General features: G+C 52.6%; 2 protein-coding genes across 3 annotated transcripts; one reads left to right on the forward strand and one right to left on the reverse strand.

The window, feature by feature from the left end:
• The first annotated feature begins 276 nt into the window (after positions 1-276).
• Smim1 (small integral membrane protein 1 (Vel blood group)) lies at positions 277-3,746 on the forward strand. 2 transcript variants are annotated; one of them, XM_050153301.1, is made up of 4 exons: positions 277-437; positions 721-845; positions 2,614-2,756; positions 2,950-3,746. In XM_050153301.1, exons 3-4 carry the CDS (start codon positions 2,647-2,649, stop codon positions 3,074-3,076), a joined length of 237 nt encoding a protein of 78 aa, XP_050009258.1. In that variant the 5' UTR covers positions 277-437; positions 721-845; positions 2,614-2,646; the 3' UTR covers positions 3,077-3,746. The 2 variants fall into 2 exon arrangements, with proteins under 2 accessions (XP_050009258.1, XP_050009259.1); XM_050153302.1 differs by having other exon boundaries at positions 2,638-2,756.
• Positions 3,747-5,256: 1,510 nt separating this feature from the next.
• Positions 5,257-14,411, reverse strand: Lrrc47 (leucine rich repeat containing 47). The gene is made up of 7 exons (XM_050153300.1): positions 13,797-14,411; positions 9,651-10,103; positions 8,550-8,666; positions 7,713-7,828; positions 7,278-7,380; positions 6,702-6,791; positions 5,257-6,573 (listed from the first exon to the last, which is right to left on the reverse strand). Exons 1-7 carry the CDS (start codon positions 14,409-14,411, stop codon positions 6,328-6,330), a joined length of 1,740 nt encoding a protein of 579 aa, XP_050009257.1. The 3' UTR covers positions 5,257-6,327.
• Between the last annotated feature and the right edge of the window lie 6,817 nt (positions 14,412-21,228).

Genomic DNA, 21,228 nt, shown 5'->3' on the forward strand with positions numbered 1-21,228 from the left:
TGGCGTCTGTGGTCAGGATGTTTTCACATACGACTGTGCCCCGGTACCCTGATGAATATAAAGCGGCCTTTACACACATATTATGCCATACACTCTCCTGATCCTGCGGCCGCCCGTGCACTGGGCGGCATTAGTGCAGACAGAAGGCCCGGACACCGAGCCTTCTCTGAGCCTGACTCTGAGAGGCTGGGCAAGGACCTGGCGCCCTCTGCAGGTCTCTCCGGTGGCCGGCTCGGTTCCGCAACTCCAGCAGCCAGAGGGGTCTGCCCCTCCCGATCTGGATCAGACTTCCCAGTCCACTGCCCCCTTCTCAGCCGGGCCTCCCTCAACTCGGCCCCGCCCTTCAGACCCGCCCCCAGCCTCGGGCCCCGCCCCCGTCACCCCCAGGGCTGGAGACGCGTCCCGGGTTTGCGCAGCGGCCCTGGCGAGGGGCGCAGGTGAGACGCACTCAGCAGGGATTAGCAGCTTCCCATTGCAACCCACGGAGGTGGACCCGACAGCTCGCCCCCACCACTCCTATGTCCTCCCTCCGGGGCTAGAGCTTCCCTGGCCCTAGAATTCCGGAGTGGGAAGGGCTAGATAAGGCCTAACTACCAAGGGCTATCAGGCCCGGAACTGGCTGCCCAGCTTCTCTCGGGACCCAGGAACTCCCTTGGGGCCCGTTTCTTCCTTTCCTTTAGCTATCTGCTCCTCTTCCCACCTTTGTTTTCTGTATTTAAGGCTCGAGGCACCAACCCTACCTCACATCCTGGCTTACCCTGCTGGGGGAAGGTGGGATCCACTGACCAGACCCTGACAGCCTTCCTGGGCACCGAAGGCTTCAGCCCCCACCACGACTCGCCTTTGTAAGTTGGGGTCTCAGAGGTACTCTGTGGGCAAACGGGTCTAACAAGCAGCCGCATGGCATGTTGGACTCCTGTGTGCACACCTCTTCGGGGAGGCTCTGGGTTTGGAGGGGCCTCGTAGGCCCTTCCTACTGTGTCTATGACGATTGTACAGATCAGGGTGCACGAAACCCAGGAGACCCCGGCCCGCGGAGCCCATTGCTCTCTGGTGGCCTGTCCAGCCACGGATGGTTGGCAGATAACAGGATCCCACTACTTCCGGCTTGAACAAATTGGGGAGACCCCCACACCCCAAATTCCACATGTGGGCAGGTTTTGCTGTAGAGATGGTCCTGTTAGAGCCAGTGTTGCATTGATGTCTAGACTGCATGTGTGGTGTAGCAGCTCCGGCCACTGCAGAAGCAGGAAAGAGGTGGCCACTCTTAACTGTGAGAGAGCAAAAGCTTCCTCTCCCCGCATTCCGCTTCACCCCGCACTTTGCCCACAACCAGTGGCATGGCAAAAGAGGGGTTCGGGTATCAAACTCATCTTGGCGTGGCTGCCACTCGGAGCCAACACTCCTGTTGTCCACCTGGAGGAAGGGATTGAGCCTTGTGCAGGTAGCTGGTGTGCTCTGTCTTGAGGCAGGTAACAAACAGGATACTCCAGTCACGCTTGCCACCCCTGGCGGTCAGCCAGAGGCCCCACCTGAAGACACTTGTGGTTAAGATGGCGTCCCTTCTTCCACCCAGCCAGCCTGGCATCCTGGGTTTCTGTAGCCATCTTCTGCAGCCCGCTGGCCTGCTGTGCCTTTGGGTCACTGTGCACAGGGTTATCTAGGACGCATGCTGCCTTCCCATGGCCTCAGCGGCTGTGAGGCAGGGTCTTGGAGCTGGGTGTCGCGAGGGGACACTTGGATGCCCTGTACACAGGAGCCCTAACCTTCTCCTTATCTCAGCCTGTACTTGTAGTGTGTGCCCTGTTCCCCTCAGGTAAACAAGAGGCCACGGGAGAGGTCAGAGGGTAAATGAGAGGGTTAGTCAAGTATCCAGTGCAGGCAGGCCTGCAGGGAGGCAGGAGAAACCATGCATGGCAACATTGTCACTGTGACTCCTCCTCCTCCCCCCCAACCCACTGTCTGTGCCCCTGGGGTGGCTGGCCCTGAAGGAGTCAGGGATGGTTTGGTGGTAGGAACCTTCCTGCTCTAGGCACTCATGTGGCCCCTACTTCCTGCTAATCTATAATCTACAGGGGCCCCAGAAGCCCTGCTTGACGCCTCTCAGGGGCAGCAGGTGGAGGAGGGGAAGAGGACAGCTGCTGCCCAGCAGCTCCCTGGCTGGCTGGACTGGCGGTACCAGCCACCATCCACTGCTCATCCCTCTCCTTGCCAGCCTCTCTGGAGGGCAGCTCCAGGCCTTATCGGCTGGGCCGGGGAGGAAGACAGTTATCGGGTCCTTGGCAGCTACACTTTCCTGGTCTCTGAGGGCGGCACTGGCTGTCTCTCCTGATAAATGTCCTGCAAGGGAGGAGAGCCCCTGACCCCTCAGAAGAGGCCCCAACTGGCAAAGCAGAGGCTTACATTCCTGAGGGTCAGGGCTTAGCCAGGGACCGCCCTGCCCTCTGGGTTGGAATTCTTGCTTTGCTTAGTCCTTCTGACCCTGAGCTAGTTTCTAGTTACCTTGGTAAGTACCGCCCCCTCCTTCCGGGATGACCCTTCCGTGACAGCAGCAGGCCCGCCTTCTGGGAGTCTGGTCTGATACCTGTCTTGTCTCTACTCTGACTGCTGTAGCCTCCCCGTCCCCCACTCCCGCAGGCCTACAGCATGCAGCCCCAGGAGAGTGGTGTCCGCTACAGCAGGTGGGACGACAGCAACCGGGATGAAGTCAGCATGACTGCCATGTCCAGCACAGAGGAGCCCTCATGCTATAGGAGGTAAAATCCCAACAGGCCGTGACCCCCATTGCACTGACCAGCCTTGTCCAACCATTGGGCCGGCCCTCTGGATGGACAGGTAACTCCCAACTCCAGCAAGGCACTCAGGAGGCCCTGGTCTTCCTTCCCCATCCAAACCTATCCAGGTCTCCCTGGAGCCCTGGCTTGGGCTCACTGGTGGTTCTCACTCTAGGCTCTCCCAGAAGTTGTGCTCGGGCAAGCTGGGGATCGCTATGAAGGTGCTGGGTGGAGTGGCCCTCTTCTGGATCATCTTCATCTTGGGCTACGTCACTGGCTATTACGTGCACAAGTGCAAATAAATGCTGCCAGCTCCCACCCCTGGGACTTGTTCCCCTCCTCCCCGACTCGCCCTCCCCAGGCCTGCCCCCCCCCACTCCCACCCCTGGGACTCCCTCCCATGTACACAGACCCCAGGGCATATGAAGATGCCAGGGCGCACTGTGCAGCTCCAACAGCCCGGTGCAGGCAGCGCCAGCCGCTTACTTGCTGGGGATGAGGCTCAGTCTCAGTAGAGCTGGAGGGGACCTCCCCAGGCTGGTCGCTGCCTGTGGTGTCCACATCCCTTTGACCAATGCTAGGCGCCTCAGTCCAGGGCTTGGCCTGTAACTGAGGCAGGCAGGCCACCGAGTGTGCTCCTCCCTGTGGCCTTGGGCTGGGCTCCTGGCCCTCTAGGCCTTCAGGATTCCTGGTTGTGCAGGGAGGGCCCTGAATAATGATGTGTCCCCTACCTATTCTTTTTAGGGGACACAGATAGGGCCCCATATAGAAGACCTGTTTCTGTGCTTGGCACAGAAGCCTTTTCAAACACAACATTGTATGCTTTTTATTTGAGACAGGGTTTCTCTGTGTAGCCTTGGCTGTCCTGGAACTCACTTTGTAAACCAGGCTGGTCTTGAACTCAGATCCACTTGCCTCTCTCTTGAGTGCTGGGATTAAAGGCATGGGCCACCTGGTATACAACATTGTAAACTTTTGTTTGGTTTTTGATTTTTTGTTTTTCGAGACACGGTTTCTCTGTAGCTTTTGGAGCCTGTCCTGGAACTAGCTCTTGTAATTCAGGCTGGCCTCAAATTCACAGAGATCCACCTGTCTCTGCCTCCCTGAGTGCTGGGATTAAAGGCGTGTGCCACCACCCAGCACAAAATTGTATTCTTTAGCAAACTAGGGATGTCTTGAGGGATGGCTGGTGCTCTGCTCCCTGCCTCTCCACAGGCCTGTAGACAAATCACTGCTTACTGAAGGAACAGTGGGTGACTGACTCTGCCAGCAGTGCTGCCCAGCCAGGCATGACTTGCTGCAGGCCTGACCCTCCTCCACAGCTCTTCCTGTTTGGCTCCCTACTGGAATGTGCCCCTCCTGGCTGGGCCATCTCCCAAGAACACAGGAGTCCTAAGGGTCGGGATGTGGTTGGACCAGTCCCTCCTTACTGGACCATGGAGGACAAGGCCTTCAACACTTGAGGGTACTGCGGCCTCCTCTCCAGTGGTCTACACAGAACCTCTCTGGGCCACCTCTCATCCCCGCCGTGCTGTGAAAAGGTTCCAGACTTGCAGGACATTTGCTAGAAAATATTGAGGTGAAGTCTGCACCCTGGGCTGAGAGGGTAGAGGGTATGGGAGAAGGGGAGCCAGACAGTAGGTGGCAGGTGCCAGAAGACTAAACCCACTGCTCTCGGGTTGGAAAGACCCCCCCCCCCATTTGCCTGTACCACACTGACAAGTTGAGGGGCTTGGCCACACTGGCCGGGGAGGGCTGGTATGGCTGGCCTCATTCTCAGAACTCCTGGTTTGTATTGTCCTGAGCTTTGGTGGCCCCCATGAGGGAATCTGCAGTGGAATTGCTCCAACTGGCCTGGGTTCTAACAGACACCACCTGTCCCTACTCACAGGCCCCAACTGAGGTAAGACAGTGGAATGCCCTCCTGTCCCCACAATAGCAAAACAGGCACTGGGAGGCCCCAGGGAAGGGACCTCAAGGCCTAGTGTGGCCACCGTCAAGAGCAGGGCACCCTAGCCTGGTAGCCCTTGGAGTAGGAGCAGGTGTGTGCCTGGACAAGTCAGACATGGCTGAGCCAGGTATATGGGGTGCAGTGGCGGGACAGGAAGGATCAAGTGTGTTCCACCTAAGGGGCTCCAGGTGAGAGAAAGGAAGTGTCCAGCTTCTCTTGGTAGTCCTGCCCCTGGGATGACGGTAGTGGATGGGCATCTAGCCATATCCTGTACTCCAACTGAGACAGGTGCTCTCAGCCCTGGCAACTGACCAGTGCTTTCAGCCTAGCGCTCTCTGGCCAGTACTATACAGGGAGTGGGTAGTCTCAAGTAGTCACAGGCCATGGGCCCTGGCGGGGATCTGGCTGTTTTCCCACGTCAATGCCGGGAACAGACCCTGGCACTGTCCTGTTGATGAGAGCGGGCAGACGGCTGGATGCAGAGAACATGCTGCTTCCAAGGGGTTTTATTAGAACAAAGAGGCGTTCTGCTTGTGTCTGTAAAAAGTTCCAAAAATTTTAATCTCACACGTGGGCTGTTCTAGAAAAAACAGCAGGAACTGGCAGGGGTGGAGGGGTGTGCATGGGGCAGCTCCACCCTTCCACACTTTGGTGAATCCACATGGAATAGGTGAGCTCTTGCCATGGTCACTCAAAGGGACCCAAGAGCAACTGTGCAGTCACAAGCTTTGTCCAGGACACTGCGCCTCGAGGGACCCGCAGCCCCACTGGCTCTGACAACCACAGGCCCTTGCACAGCCTCAAAACTAAAACCACAAACCCAAACCGTTGTTGTTTTACAGAAGACAGGAACTGTCCTTTGAGGTCAAAGACCACCAAAGAAAGGCTGAAGGGCCGGGTCACTTCTGCAGCCAGATGGTAAGGCATAGGATAGGGCCACTAAGTCCCTTGTGCAGCTGGCTGGGTCCTCAGGATCAAGCGCTTTGGCTCCAAGGATGGCAGGTGTGCCCGGTACGTACGCCAACACACGCAGAGTGAGACAGGTGGTGGACAAGGACAGACTGACACGGAAACCTGTAGGGCTGTGTGTGTGGCACACCTTCCCGCCACTGGCCAACAGCTCACAAACCAGCATTCCCATCACGCACAGAAATCTGTCGACTACCCAGGACTACATGGGCATGACCTCTGGGGCTGAGGAGTGGATGGACCGTGCTGGGACGCAAGATCTACAGAGGTTACAATCACATGATGCTCTCCACGTCTCTATTAACATGCTGTCGAGAAGGAAGCGCTGTCCCACAGGATGTCTGCCGCCATTTACCCCGAATTCACACCTGCACATCAAACCCTGCTCAGCCTCTCCCCGTTACCCACACGATTCAGGACATTTCCAGCAGTTATGTGAACATCCACGAGAACAGCAGAATCTATTAGTGCTGTAATGATGACACAACTCACTTTACAACCGTCACCCAGACAAAACGCAGACACCTTTAAACACCCAGAGAAAAGGGACAAAGACCAACCAACCACACAGAGACATCTACAGCCAGTGCCCCCACAGGGGCCACAAGTGGATCCAGTTATGCAGCCTGGATGTCAGCGAACCACAGTCACATAGGGAGGAGTGGTGACCAGGTCGGCCTTGGACGGGTAGACCACCTTTAAGCTGCCCTCCAGGTCCACCACTCGGACCTGCTCCACCACCAGGGGGCACTGTCCATCCTTCCCAGCTCTCTGATTCAAGCTGGGATCAGAAACCCCAGAGCTGGCATCAGCTTCCGTCCCCGAGAGTGCGTCTTCCTCTTTATTTTCTGAAGTGCTTTTGTTCAGTTCTGCCATTTTCTGCAAAGAAAAATAACTTTTTAACAGAGAGGAGAAGTGATCTAGGAAGTCAGGCTGCCGTGACCCAGAGAGCAGCAAGCAGCAGCCATGGAGGGTGGGGACACAAAGCTGCCCTCATGGCCACTCACCAGAATGAGGCTGTCCATGATGTCCTTACAGAGCTGCAGGCTAGTGGCACTTGTGACTTCCAAAAACAAGTTGCATGTGTTTTTCTTAATCTGAAGAGTTAGAGTTCAGGAGAAAGTTATTGGTGCGGGGACACCAGCTGCTCATTGTATTCAGGAGAAAAACCTATGAGCAGAGTTATGCAGGGCTGGAGGTGCAGAGCGCCTGCCTTGTATGCATGAAGCTGGGTTAAGTCCCCAGCACTGTATAAACCAGGCAGGAATGGCGGTACACACCTATAATCCTATAGCGTTAGGGACGTGGAGACAGGAGGATTGGAAGTTCATGGTAACTCTTAAGACTATATATCAAGTTAAAGGCCAGCCTGGGCTACACAAAAACCTGTCTTAAACTAAGAACTTGTAGCAAGGGCCACAGACTGGGGACAGCACGATGGTGACTGTAGAGGTGGGCGGCACCAGGTGTGAGCAATGCCAAGGAGCAGAGGGCCCCAGTCCTCCACTTTGCATATCTCTCACGAGCGGGCATGAGCAGGTGGCGTAGCCTAAAGGACGAGCCACACACCACACACTGCCTACCTTTGTCTTCTCGCTGTTTGTTATAGGTGGAAAAGAAATCACATCTCCTTCGGCATCCACGAGACAGGGGTAGTTTTCCTTCCCGTCCAGTAAGTGAAGGTACCTGTGTGGGAGGGAATCCAGGTGACAGGCAGTGTGAGCCCTGCATCCTCATCTGCCCAGAGACCTGGGAGGTGAAGTGACAGAGGCCTTAGGTCTGACAACCCTGACCACCACTGAGAACCTGATGGCTGCCTGGAGCAGGACCCCCCCCCCCCCACCTAACCCCTCACAATGGAGTCTGGTCCTTTCAGGAGGTACCGACTCTCTCGTAGAAGAAAGTCTGGGGAGAGTCCCTCCCCATCTGCGTATGGTGTCTTCTGGCAGCTGGAGGGCGGGCTGAGATAGAGGGATTTGTGGCGGGCAGTGTGCCGACCAGTCTGCCAGCTGACTGACCTGTGTAGCCCGGAGACGCTTTGCCGCTTCTTCTGCTTTCTCTGCTCCTCAGCCTCCAGCTGCAGCTGCCTTACCAGCTCCTTGGCCTTGGCTTCTTTCCGCCCCAAGGGCACAATCTGTAGGAGCAGAAGCTCATAGCTCATTGTGTTACTGAGGCCACCCATAAGCATGAGGGATGCTGTACACTCTCTACCTTAATCTCTAGCCAGGGAGTGGGCTGCCAAGTCTCCAAGTCTGGAAGAAAGACTATATTTCCAGAGACCCCTCTGCAGAGGAGGTGCTCAGACACCTGTATTTATTTCTATAACAGGCAACTGCTCAGAAGGTCAACAGAGAGATAGGAATCAGTGACCTGAGCTGGCTGAGTCAGGCATGCAGTTGGCACCTAAGTCCCTACCCCTGGGTCTCTATGTAAATCCAAGCCTGGAAATCTCAGCCCAGAGAGCAACCTGGTGATTCAGCTCACACTACAGGTGTTAAGTGGGACCAAAATCTTTTGTTAAAGTTGGCAATCTACCTAGGCATGGTAGCACACGCCTTTAATCCTAGAACTTGGTGCAGAGGCAGGTAGATCTCTGTAAGTTCAAGGCCAGTCTGCTCCACACAACGTTTCAGGTCAGACAGGGCTACAGAGTGAGACCCCGTCTCAATAAAAGTGGGTAAGTACTGGAAGCCCTTTCCAAGGCCTGCCTTAGGACGGGCATCTGCACAGCTGTGCCCTGGGTCCCAGAGCAAAGGCACTTGCCCAGGAAGTACCAGATTAAGCTTCCCAGGCCCCACCCCCAGTGAGTATAGGGAAAGTGCGAGTGTAGACGGAAGGGGCAGAGCAGTTGGTACCTTCAGGTCATCGGGCGGCCGGGCTGCGTACAGCAGGGGCCCGCGCACTGCCTGGAGGTCGTGGGTCGCAATGGTTGCTGCTGTCCTCTTCTCACAGAGGTCGTCATGGAGCTTGGTCTGCAGATGAGAGCAGAGGAATGGGCTTCAGAGTCCCTGCTGTCCAGGGAGGCCTGAAGCTCACCACCACAAAGCAGCACCTCCCTGCCTCCCAACTCTGTGGCTATCTGTGGTCTGCTGCTAGGCTGGGCATGGCTGGGGCGGGGAGGGGGCACTACTGGCTTCCTCCCTGAGCTGCTGAGGGACGTCTCAGATAGCAAATCTGGCCTTGCCTGCACAAGGCTGCACCTGTCTCTGCTGGGTACAAAAGGCAAAGATGTGCTTTTCAGTGCACAGGGAGACAGCTGCCAGGAGTGGTCCAGTCAGCCAGACCCAGGAACTTCCATGAGGATGTGCTGCTGAGAAGGGACAATGGTACTATTATTTATTATTTGTTTGTTGTTGAGATAAGACCACACTGCATAGTCCTGATTGATCTGGAACTTGCTATGTAAACTAAAATGGCCTCAAGCTCATAGAGATCTGTCTGCCTCGCTGGGACTAAAAGTGTGTGATACCAAGTTTGGCAAGAAAAGACAATTCTAACATGGTCTCATATAAAACAGACTGCACTTTACTGCAGAAACCAGAAATTTATCACTAGCATCAAACATCATCAATAAATTCATGTCTAGAGTGGGGTGACATGTGACCACTGTGTGGGGGAACCGATAGCCAGGCCTGGCAGACACTCGACAAGGGTGTGTGTTCTGGATACCAAGGGGGTAGGCAATGGACTTTCTGCACCCTGAACCAGGGCCTGCCATACTACCAGTGATGTAGGGAAACTGAGGCACGGAGACTACCTCGCACCTCGTGACCCTGACCTGCCTGCTGGCTCCAGTGGTACACCCAGGATGCAGCCACTACACCCAGTATACAGGCTCCCCAAATCTATCTGCTGCATGTATACCCACCCCAGCATGCAGCACCCATCAAGCCAGCTCGCTGCATGCATACCCACCCCAGCATGCAGTCCCCCAAGTCCGCCTACTGAGTGCCCACCTGGGAGTTGAGAAAGCGACGGAGTGCATTTCCCGGCTGCAGGTCCATGCCTCTCACGATGGCCCCCACGATGTACGGGCGCACATCCCTGACCTCTGGGCTCACCCTGACTGTCAGGGGTGTGGGGTTCTCAGAGACGTGCAAGACCTTGAGCATCAGCCTGGCTGAGTCTGCTACCTCCTCCTCGCCCTCCCCACTTTCCCGACGCTGCTTCCGCTCCCGCCTCTTCTTTCTGTCCTCCTTTTCAGCACCCTCTTGCCGGCCCTTGCTCCGGCCACCGCGGCCACCAGCACGTAGGTACTCTAGGATGGATTTGGTCTGGCAGCCACCCACCATCTTCTCCAAGCGCTTGTCTCGAAGCTTGTTCCCTTGGAAGTTGATCTCTTTGAGCTTAGGGCAGTCTGCCAGTTCAGCAGGGATCTCGGTCAGCTGGTTGTTGGAGAGGTCCAGTGTCTGGAATGAAAGAGGACAAAAAGTCCTACTGTGGTCCAGGCCCAGCAGCCACAGCCAGGCTAACCCTCCACAGAGGCTGCTAACTCAATGCATCAGGCCTGTCAGCAGGCAGGGGACCGACCAGAACTCCTTCCAATCTGAAAACGGTCCTCAAATGGCACCCTTCTATTTCTTGAATATAATGACAAAATCAAGCAGCAGTAGCCCACTCCCCAGACCAAGTATGACATCAGGAGTGGAACACCGCCTCAGCTGGGGAAGGCGGTAGGGCCACTGTGTCCATGGCACACACGCACAAAGACCAGTGGTCTGTGGAAAAGGACATCCTGTTGCTATCCCTACTGCCGGACAATGCTGCTGTTGCCAACATGGGGGACAGTGCAGCCACTCGGCCTCCATAGTCATTGTGGCTGGGGGGAGCTCAGCAGCAGGCTAGGTGTAAAAATCCCTTTCCAGGGAGACAAACTAATGCCTGCCCTGCCTAGAGAGCAACACTGTCAGTTTGGGGAGCTGGTGGTTTTTAGTGAGCTTTCTCACAGAATGCGGGCCAGGGTTACTTACAGGAACCCCAAAGCGGCCACACCACTGAAAAACCTCATCACAGCGTGGGTAATAGATGGAGAGTCTACACACACACCCCAAATCACAAGGCCACATGCACGCGGGGCAGAATTACATACATTCTGAGAATAGCTGGGAAGGACTGAGACAGCTCCAGCGACCCTCCTTCTCCTAGGATGACATCAACAGTCAACAAACCTGATCTGGTCTCAGTCACAGCTGCTCTGTGACACACACACACACACACACACACACACACACACACACACACACACACACATCCCTCTCAGGGCTGGTGGGGCCTCTGTCTGCCTGGCTCTCTGCTCTTACATCAAGCACCCTTCTGAAGAGCCTGAGAGAGGCCACAGGCACCATGGGTGCGATACCAGAGCCATGCAAGGGCTGCAGCAAGCACTCGGATGCAGTCTGTGACAGCTGTGCCTGGACCTCGGGGTGTGGAAACGGGAAGAGGACAGCACAGGGAGGGGACTTTTACGGAAACACCTGCTCTGGATGGTGGCGCTTCTCAAGCAAGGGAGAGGGAAACTTTGGATGGAGCCACCAGGCTGCTTGAGGTGGGAGGACACAGCACAGAGGGGATCCAGACACACCACCCAGGGACAGCAGAGACGCACGAGGCAGAAGACAGCCATAAAAGCCAAAGGAGAAAAGCATGAAAGAAAAGTGACACAGGTCCTTGAGAAGGGAGAGGCCAGACAACAGCAAGGCCTGCTGGGTAAAATGCAGGGCTGGCCTGCATGTGCAGGTGCCCTGCAAGGGGGTCCTCGAGAGCAGCCCCGCTGGGGAACCTGAGCACAGTGCTCCTCCACCAACACTCAGAGCCAGGAGCTTTCAGCTCTAAGATCTCTGAGATGTCGGTATTTGTGTGAATGTGATGAGCTATCTCAGGAAGGGGCTCAGCTGCTTCACATGCCCACACAGCCTGAAGGGAGCTCATGAAGTGCTTTAACGTGCTGACTTGGACTGCGATGGCTGGCCTTTCCCAGTGTAGCCACCCCAGCGCCCCACGAGTCTGGAGCATCAGATCTGTGCTGTGCCTCTGTCCACTGGTGGCAGAGAGCACCGGCAGGACCTAGCTGCTCCCCAGTGACTCCACTGACCTCTTAGGACCACTATGACACTATCAGGAACCCTGCTGGGTCTGTACCTTCCTCCCAACCCTGAGAATGGAGGCTTCTGTGTTCCTAAGAAGAGTTGTGTACAAGGTCCCCATGACGAACCATGCCCTGAAGGTAAAACACATGAGGTGGAGGCCTGTGGCGGTCCCTCCCTCTGAGGCTACTGGATTTAACCTTCCTTTCTCCAGTTGAGGAACAGGTTTTTCTCAGTGTGTGAGACTCCTAACTCTAGTAACCTGAGAAGCACCACTATCCACTCCAGCCCCTGTTTAGCAACCTTTCCAAGTCCCCTTGGTGTCTTCTGGGGCCCCCAGGATTCACATCGTCACTGTCAAGGTGCCTGCTCCGTGGGACAAACAGGAGATGTGGAAGGACAGACGCAAACCCAGACAGCTACACAACAAAGCTGTCTCAAGTGACAAAAGCTAATTTGTAAAAATGAAATGTCTGGAAACGATCTTCAGCTGGAGTGGCCAAGAAGCTTCCAGAAAAGTAAGGGACTGACATAAAGGCACCAGAAACCAACATGAAGCCAGCACTGTCTAAGACATTGTTATTTGAACTGTATTGTGAGCCACATGTATAATTTTACATTTTTTGCTGTAGCACACTCAAAAGAATATAATGATTAGATGAATTAAAAAAAAAAAGAGGGAGCTGGAGAGATGGCTCAGTGGTTAAGAGCATTGCCTGCTCTTCCAAAGGTCCTGAGTTCAATTCCCAGCAACCACATGGTGGCTCACAACCATCTGGAAAGAGGTCTGGCGCCCTCTTCTGGCCTGCAGGCACACACACAGAATATTGTATACATAATAAATAAATAAATAAATATTAAAAAAAAAAGAGTTGTGTGTTCAGACTACAGTGGGATGAAAACACACTTCTCAGACACTGGGTTGAATGAGATGTTTCTGCTTCCGCTGTTGAAATACAATTTACTGAAGAGCCAGGAAAGCAATAAGCAGGGAAGGGGGGACGGTGGTAGGGTTGCTTGTACAGCACAGCCTCAGAAACAGCCGTCGGAGGGGCATCTTCCAGGGATACCACCTGACAAGGGCAGGACAGCGACAAAGATGAAGACCGAGCCAGAGAGAGGCAGATGGGTCCTGGCGCACAGAACCACAGGGTGAAGTGTTCTTGTGAGAAAGGTGACACTTGCGTGGGTTGAGCCGGGTCTCAGTGCCTAGAGTGGCAACCTTGTCATGAGAGCAGAGCCTGGGCTCCAGCTGCGAAGGGCCCTCCTGTGTGGAAGGTAACAACAGCAGACGCTGAAGCAGGGCAGAATGCTAGGTGCCAGGGGAAGCTGTGAGTGGCTGTGCTTGGGGCATCTGAATGCCTGGCAGGATGTGCTTAACACCCGACACCAGGACATCCGTGGGACATAAGGACAACTGTGGCCACCTCTGCATCAGACACCTGCTAGGAACGAGTCCACAACACAGCGGTGGCGGCAGTGTGAACCAGCCGCTATGCCGATTCACCCTCATTAGGAAAAACTGTTTATTGCTTAGGTCCTGAATTTTGATGTCACTCTCCATGTCTCTCAGGCTACGTGCCAGCAAGACTGTGGAGAGATCAGCCTGGAGTCAGATCCGGCTGTGGCTCTGCATCTTCTGCCTTCCCATCCCTCACTCAACAGACTTAAAGAGCACCTGGTGGGTGTCAAACATGGCGGGAGTCTGGGTCCACAGAACGCATGAGTTTACTATGAAACGGAAGTCCCAACCCGAGCGACCTCTGAAGGCTGCTGTTAGGGTGAACATCGCCAATTCCAGTTCTCTCATGTTTTTGTGCCTCCTCTGGATGCACTGCCACTTGAAAACCCGATCACTTACACACAAAAGAACGAGACCTGGCTCCCTGCTACTGGACATCTCCCGACAACTTTTAAAGTGCCCCACATTCGGAGACGCCCAAGCACGCCGGTCTGAGCTCCGATCTGGGATGGACCGGCGGCGGGGGCCAAGGCAGCCTCCGAGGGGCCCCAGCTGACCTTGAGCGAAGCCAGGTGCGCGACGTCGGGGCTGAGCTCCCGCAGGCAGTTGTCGGCGGCGGCCAGCTCACTGAGCAGGGGCAGAGCTCCCGGGAGGAAGAGCTCGGCGGGGAAGGCGTCCAGGCGGTTGCCGGTGAGGTTGAGGCTCTGCAGGCGAGGGGCGCAGCGCGCCAGGTCGGCGGGCAGCTGGCGCAGGCGGTTGCCGCTAAGGTTGAGGCTCTGCAGCTGGGGCAGCCCAGGCGGCTCGGCGGGACCCAGGCCCTCGCCCGGCGGCAGCGCCTCCAGCGCGTTGCCGGAGAGGTCGAGCACGCGCAGCGCGGGCAGCGGCCCCAGCTCGGGGCTCAGGCCGGGCCCCAGCGCGTTGCGCCGCAGCACCAGGCTATGCAGCTGCGGGAGGCCCTGGGCCAGGCCGGGCCCCGGCGCACGCAGGCTGCCGCAGCCGCTCACCTCCAGGTAGTGCAGCAGCGGCAGCGTGAAGAGCCGCGGCGGCAGCCGCCCTCCCGCCGCCTTCACCCGCTCCTCCAGCCCCGGCCCCGTCAGCAGCAGCTCGCGACGCCGCTCGCGCTCCGCGAGCTCCAGCTCCGGCCAGGCCTCGGATACCGCCGCCGCCGCCATCTCACCCGCCCGCGCGCCGCTTCCGGAGTGCGGCGCCTTAGTTCCGGCGGGAGCCGGAAGTGACGGCAGAGAGTTTGCGGGGTGGATGGCCGGAGACGGTGACTCAGGCTCCTTGGGGCTGTCTAGTGCTGATGGTCCTGGGGATTCTAATAGGGTAGGGTGGCCTCCTTTCCTAACACCCAAACACCAGCTAAGCACACAGTTGTGCTGGGGATGTCGTTTAATTAGTAAAGCCCTTGTCTGGCGTGCATGAATCAGAGCTGGCGGTTTGATTCCCAGCTCTGCATACTCGGTGCATGGTGGTGCACACCGGTCACCCGAGCCCTCAGCAGATGGAGGCCGTGCGGGACACTTGGGGAGTATACAGCTGATGGCAGCTAGCATTCAACAGGTCGACCCCCGAGATGAGTAACTTTGATGGGGAGCCCCACTTGGCAAAGATCGTGGGGTCACTGACAGTGAATCCGTTTGTTTCTGTCTGTGATTTTTCTACCTTTCTTCCCTAAAAAGAGCTATGTGTATTTTCCCTACCGCCTGTGTGTTTATCTTGTATTCCATCTACTGGGCACACATAGCTGTGGGTGGTCAGGAAGATGGTTTCTATTGAAGGTGTATAATGTCGATGAATAGAAATAGTAGGATTATTTTTCATAGCTCAGACTGTCATAGGAAAATTACAATATTCTCAGTTACAAAACAGCTTTTAACTCATTTAATTGATTTTAGACTTCAGTGCAGATTCAAAATGGACTAGTTGCCCTGGCAAAATGTGCACAAGGTCAAGTTCCCAGGTGTCTGTCTGTTGAACCAAGTCAGGCTGACAACATTAAAGACATAACTCAGTGCCGCAATTGACTTCTTTTATGCACTCCTGGCCCCAGTTTGTGATTCAGGACACAAGGTCCAGTCAACAAACTGTTTATTGCTTAGGTCCTGAATTTTGATGTCACTCTCCATGTCTCTCAGGCTATGTGCAGAGAGGCTGTGCCTTCCTCCTATATGGCCAAGCATTGCCATGCATCCAAATACTATGTGAGCCTGAAAATATCATTTATATATTGTCCAGAGCCCCCCCCCCCGGTGTGTGTGTGTGTGATGTAGAAGAGAGACGTAGCAGTGTGAGTGTGTGAAGAAATGTGACAGAGTGGAGCGAGGAAATGTGTGTAGAAGAGAAATATGTGGAGGAAAGAGATGTAACTGTGTAGAGAGATTGTCTAAAGAGATTTTCAAGAGGCAGTAATAAAGTTATTATCAGAACACATAAGTTCTTTTCCTAAAGACCCTCAGATAGATAAGAATTTTTTCTAAGTCCTGTTACTCTGAAGGCATTCTTTCTGCAACCCTGGGTGCAGTCCTGGGAGCTGGCCTGTTGGGCTGCAACAAGGCAGGAGGATTAGGAGTTCAATGCCAACCTTGGCTCTATAACAAGTTTGAGGTCAGCCTGAGCAACATGATACTGTATATAGAAAGTAATAAAAGAGACAGGCAATGAGAATAAAATTTAGTCAGTATGGCATACAGGGATGAGAAAAAGATAAAGGGCTCCAGTGACCCCCCTCCCACCAGGGTACTGTCTGCAGGGTACTGACAAGAGCCTTAGATTTAAGTAGAGGAAGAATTGGGACAAGCAACAAGATGTAGCCCAGTTGGTAGAAACATATGCCAGCCCAAGGTTCAATCCCCAGCCCTGGTGGGAGGGAGCAGTCTTAGGTCAAGGTACGACCTAGCCATCTGTATGTTCTTTCTGGTCCTGGAAGGTGGTCCAAGACGTTGAAGTTGTATCTGCTGCCTTCCTTCAAAGGGGAGCTATCAAGTTTCCATGGGTGAGGCCTAGTGGTCAGAAATAAGGGGTTAGGACGGGGGGGGGGGGGGGGGGGGGGGGGGGGGGGNCTGAGTTCAATTCCCGGCAACCACATGGTGGCTCACAACCATCTGTAATGAGGTCTGGTGCCCTCTTCTGGCCTGCAGGCATACACACAGACAGAATATTGTATACATAATAAATAAATAAATAAAATATTAAAAAAATAAGAGGTTAGGACAAAACTCGCTGCACTGGGCCTGGAATGCAGTAAGTTTATTGTGGTGGGATAATCTTGTATACATAATAAATAAATAAAATAAATATTAAAAAAAGAGGTTAGGACAAAACTCACTGCACTGGGCCTGGAATGCAGTAGGTTTATTGTGGTGGGATAATCCTTCTGATGTTGTGAAGATGTTTTACTCTCATTGGTTAATAATAAAGCTGACAATCCTATTGAGGACTGGGATGAAGGAGGGAGGACTTGAGATAGAGGCAGCCAGCTGCTGGGAAAGCAAGATGCTAGAGGACAGGTAAAGCCACGAGCCACGTGGCAAAATGTGGATTAATAAAAATGGGTTAATTTAAAGGTAAGACTTAGTAACAAGCTTGAGCTATTGGCCAAGCATTTGTAATTAATATAAGCCTCTGTGTGTTTATTTAGAAATGGGTGGTCAGGACAAAAAAAATCATCTATAGTTTGTCATAAGATAATAGGAAGAGTCAGGCACATCTTCGGAGACTGGATTGTGATTACTAATCTTATCTGTGGTTTGCTAGGGAACTGTGCAGGAAAACACAACCAGGGTGAAATGGGGATAGTAGTAATCATGGTGATTATGACTCAGGATGGCTTTGGTTATGTTGAGTAGAACCAATGCAAGAAGAAAGGGCCTGCCAGGCAGTGGTGGTGTAGCCAGGCAGTGGTGGCACACACCTTTAACGCCAGCACTCAAGAGGCAGTGCAGGTGGATCTCTGTAAGTTTGAAGTCAGCCTGGTCTACAAAAAGAGTTCCAGGACAGCCAGGACTGTTACACAGAGAAACCCTGCCTCAAAAAGACCAAAAAAGAAAACAGGAAGAAGGAGGAGAAGGAGGAGGAGGAGGAGGAGGAGGAGGAGGAGGAGGAGGAGGAGGAGGAAGAAGAAAAGGAAGGAAGGAAGGAGGAAGAGGAAGCCCAACACACTGCCAAGGGTCTTTAGAAGAGAAGTAGGAAAAGGAGGAAGCAGACAGATGGACAGTGGTATAGTGAGTAGAGACATGGAGACACCTCAGCGGGTTCTCCCCTACAAAGGAATGGACTTCATGTATGATTCATTGGTTTGAGTCTGGTGAGATTTGTAGCTGACCTCAGCACAGCAGAACTATAAGGTGGAAGCCTCTGTGCTATCCTGCTAAGGAAGCATTGGGAAGTACTGTTGTATTTCAGTAGTAATTATTTTCACCTGTAGGTGGAATGGACACTGGGCTGGAGGGAGGTGTGGTGCTTGTTCCTTTACGAGCACATAAGAGCCTCCTCCCTTGGAGACACACAGTCGTGGTTGGTTGTGCTTTGAAAGTCCTCCACCCTCCTCTCTGGGTCAGAGTCCTGTACATGCTCCTTGACCTACACATCTGTCCTAGTCAGGGTTACTATTGCTGCGATGAAACACCATGACCCCAAAGCAAGGTGGGGAGGAAAGGGGTTATTCAGCTTACATTTCCACAGCACTGTTCATCATTGAGGGAAGTCAGGACAGGAATTCAAGCAGAGCTGGAAACTGGAGGCAGGAGCTGATGGAGAGGCATGGAGGAGTGCTGCTTACTGACTTGCTCCACATGGCTTGTTCAGCCTGCTTTCTTATAGAGCCCAGGACCACCTGCCCAGGGCTGGCACTTACAATGGTGCCCCCATTGATCACTAAGAAAATGTCTTACTGCTGGATCTCATGGAGGCATTTCCTCAACTGAGGCTCTTTTCTCTCTGACGACTCTAGCTGACACACAAATACATCACTATTCAGCCACAACCCTTCCTTTCTTATTCATTCCCAGGATCTCACACTAAAAACATAAATAACTTAAAAGTCCCATAGTCTTTACAAGTTCAAACACATTAAAAATTTTGGTCTTTTAAAAATATCCAATCTCTCTAAAAAGTTCAAATCTCTTTTTTTAAAAACTCAATGTCTTTCATCTGTGGTCTCCTGGGGAAAAAAATCAAATTTAAATACTTTGGTGCTTTAAGAGGGGACAGTCACAATCAAACCAAATTCCCACTCCGTCAACAGCAATGTCCAATGTCTGGATTGACACACGATCTGGGTCACATCCTATGCTCTGCCCCCGGCAGCACACACAGCTGATCTTCTAGGCTTTGGCTGGCTCCACTTCACTGCTACTTCTATCCTTGTTGGCCCAGGGTACTGGCATCTCCAACACTGCTGGGGTTCTCTACTGCAACTGGACTGAACTTTCACCAATAGCCTCTCCTAGGCTCTACATGGAACCAAGCCTCCGCTTCTCGTGACCCTTTCATTCCTGGATCTTGAACTGTTACTGAGGCTGCACCTCCACTAATGGTCTCTCCTGGTCTCTCACCTTAAAGAAATCAGGTCAGGGACTCAAGCATGGCAGGAACCTGGGGGCAGGAGCTGACTCAGAGGCCATGAAGGGGTGTTGCTTACTGCTTCCTTCCCATGGCTTGCTCAGCCTGCTTTCTTACAGAACCCAGGACCACTAGCCTGGGGAAAGCACCACTCACAATGAGCTGGGCCCTCCCCCAGTGATCACTTTTAGAGGAGCAGCAGGAGGCAATTGAAGTTCAAGGTGTTAGCCCACCAGAAGGCAATTCCCTGTTGGATGAATCTCTGATAGAAGAGGCCCTGAGACCTCAGACTCTGGAAGGTCTTTTGCTTCTGCTGTGCCTTTACTTGTTTGCGTGTTGCGGCTGCTGTCTTTTTCTGGTATCTGGCATGGTGTGAATGGGTGTGGGAGATCCCCACTGCCTGTAATATAGTATGCTTATCTCATTCGGCTGGGCATTTTTACCTGTGAATTCTTATGGAGATGATTCCTTCCTAAGCTGTGCTCTCTGACTGATAATAATAATGTTTATACAGAGTTTTGATGAATAAAAATACATACAAGGACATGTTACAGAGCCAGGGCCTATGAGTTTCACCTAAGGAGCTGCACAGATTGCAGCTCAAGTTAATGATTAAGAAAAACGATTGAGGGCTGGAGAGATGGCTCAGTGGTTAAGAGCATTGCCTGCTCTTCCAGAGGTCCTGAGTTCAATTCCCGGCAACCACATGGTGGCTCACAACCATCTGTAATGAGGTCTGGTGCCCTCTTCTGGCCTGCAGGCATACACAGAGACATAATATTGTATACATAATAAATATATTATATATATATTTTTTTTAAAAAAAAAGAAAAACGATTGAGTCCCAGGAGCCGGCTGGCTCCAATTCCTTTCATCTTAATGTAGAAAGAAGTACTCACAGACTTCAGTGGGCATCATTAGCTCAAACAAAGCCTCACAATAACCTCAGATTAGAGCAGATGCTTTGATGATAGCTCTGAGGTCACAAACCCAAGAAGACAATCTAAAGTTTTAGAAAGCCACACAGCTGAATGAGGAACTCTCTAAGTTCAGAGAACAGAACGAAACAGCCTAATTATTACTGGGATTGGTTGATGACCAAAGGTGATGATTAATTCCTTGTACCCATTTCTGCCCTCAATCTCCTGATGTAAACAATATTGATGAGTGGGTATGGACTCTAAACATTTAAAGTAGAGCTGACTGACTCTTTTCCATATAGAAAATTTTAGATTCATGATTTCTTTAAGATTCCTTGTAAGATCACCTTTTAAGATAAGTAATAAAGTGATTGGTCCTTTCTTTGGCTCTACAAAATGTAGCCTGCCTGTAGAATACCTTGCTTGCATACACACTGCTAATCTCTAACAAGTTGCGTGAGTGTGAATATGCCTGGGTTCTTGGGATAATCAATTTCTCACCTGTCATACAAAAAATCATGGAAGGGATATGGAAAACAGGCTGTGTTTTATTTGTACTCATTGTAATAATTCACTTGAAAAACAGAATGTAACCACACTGTAATTTTTATTCTGCCTGAAAGATTTTCCTGAGGTATATAGGATGTAAGTGAAAGAATGAAGAGAGAGTTAAAATAGATTAGAAGGAAAACATCAAGAGAGATAGAAGGGACATTTCTGGATAGAGATAGAAAAGAGAAGATAGACCACAGAAGAATAAAGAAGGAAACCTTCAAGAGACAATGTGTCTTTTCCCTTAACCCTCCTCTGCTGTGGGATAATGCTCTTGTACACTGTAAAGATTTGTCATTTGTATTGGTTTAATAAAACGCTTATTGGCCAGTAGCCAGACAGGAAGTATAGGTGGGGCAACCGGACTAGAATTCTAGGAAGAGGAAAGGCAGAGAGTCACACCAGCCAGATGCAGAGGAAGCAAGATGAGAATGCCTTACTGGGAAATGGTTCCAAGCCACGTGACTAAACATAGGTAAGAATTATGGGTTAATTTAAGTTGTAAGAGCTAGTTAATAATGAGCCAGAGCTAATAGGCCAAACAGTCTATAATTATATAAGCCCCTGTGTGTTTCTTTGGGACTGAATAGCTATGGGACTGGGTGGGACAGAAACTTTGTCTACACCCTTCAGATAACGAAGTCACAGTAAGTGCTGACTCTGTGGATTCCCTTTGTACCCTGCACTGCTGGGGCTGGTCCCCAAGACATTGGTAATCACTAATTGAAGAAATGCCTTCCTGCTGGAGCCATTTCCTCAACTGAGGCTTCTTTCTTTCTGGTGACTCTAGTGTATGTGAAGTTGACATAAAACCAACCAGGACAACACCCAGCTGCTCATCTTTGTCTACATAGGTGACTTATCAAGCTTTAATTCTAGAACCATTCATGGTTGGCTGGCTTTATCACTGGGCCTGCGGAGGAGCAGAAACGTGGTGCTGGAAGCAGACAGAAGA

This window comes from Alexandromys fortis, unplaced genomic scaffold (assembly GCF_014885135.2).
Source record: "Alexandromys fortis isolate MF-2015 unplaced genomic scaffold, M_Fortis_MF-2015_v1.1 scaffold_88, whole genome shotgun sequence".
Lineage (NCBI taxonomy): Eukaryota > Metazoa > Chordata > Mammalia > Rodentia > Cricetidae > Alexandromys > Alexandromys fortis.

Excerpts from the sequence above, each read along its gene's own strand:
- Lrrc47 (XM_050153300.1), bottom strand. The coding sequence starts at position 14,411 with ATGGCGGCGGCGGCGGTATCCGAGGCCTGGCCGGAGCTGGAGCTCGCG. Across the intron at positions 7,829-8,549 it reads GGCCGCCCGATGACCTGAAG|ATTGTGCCCTTGGGGCGGAA; the intron begins GTACCAACTGCT and ends CTGCTCCTACAG. Across the intron at positions 6,792-7,277 it reads CAAACAGCGAGAAGACAAAG|ATTAAGAAAAACACATGCAA; the intron begins GTAGGCAGTGTG and ends CTAACTCTTCAG.
- Smim1 (XM_050153301.1), top strand. The coding sequence starts at position 2,647 with ATGCAGCCCCAGGAGAGTGGTGTCCGCTACAGCAGGTGGGACGACAGC. Across the intron at positions 2,757-2,949 it reads GAGCCCTCATGCTATAGGAG|GCTCTCCCAGAAGTTGTGCT; the intron begins GTAAAATCCCAA and ends TTCTCACTCTAG.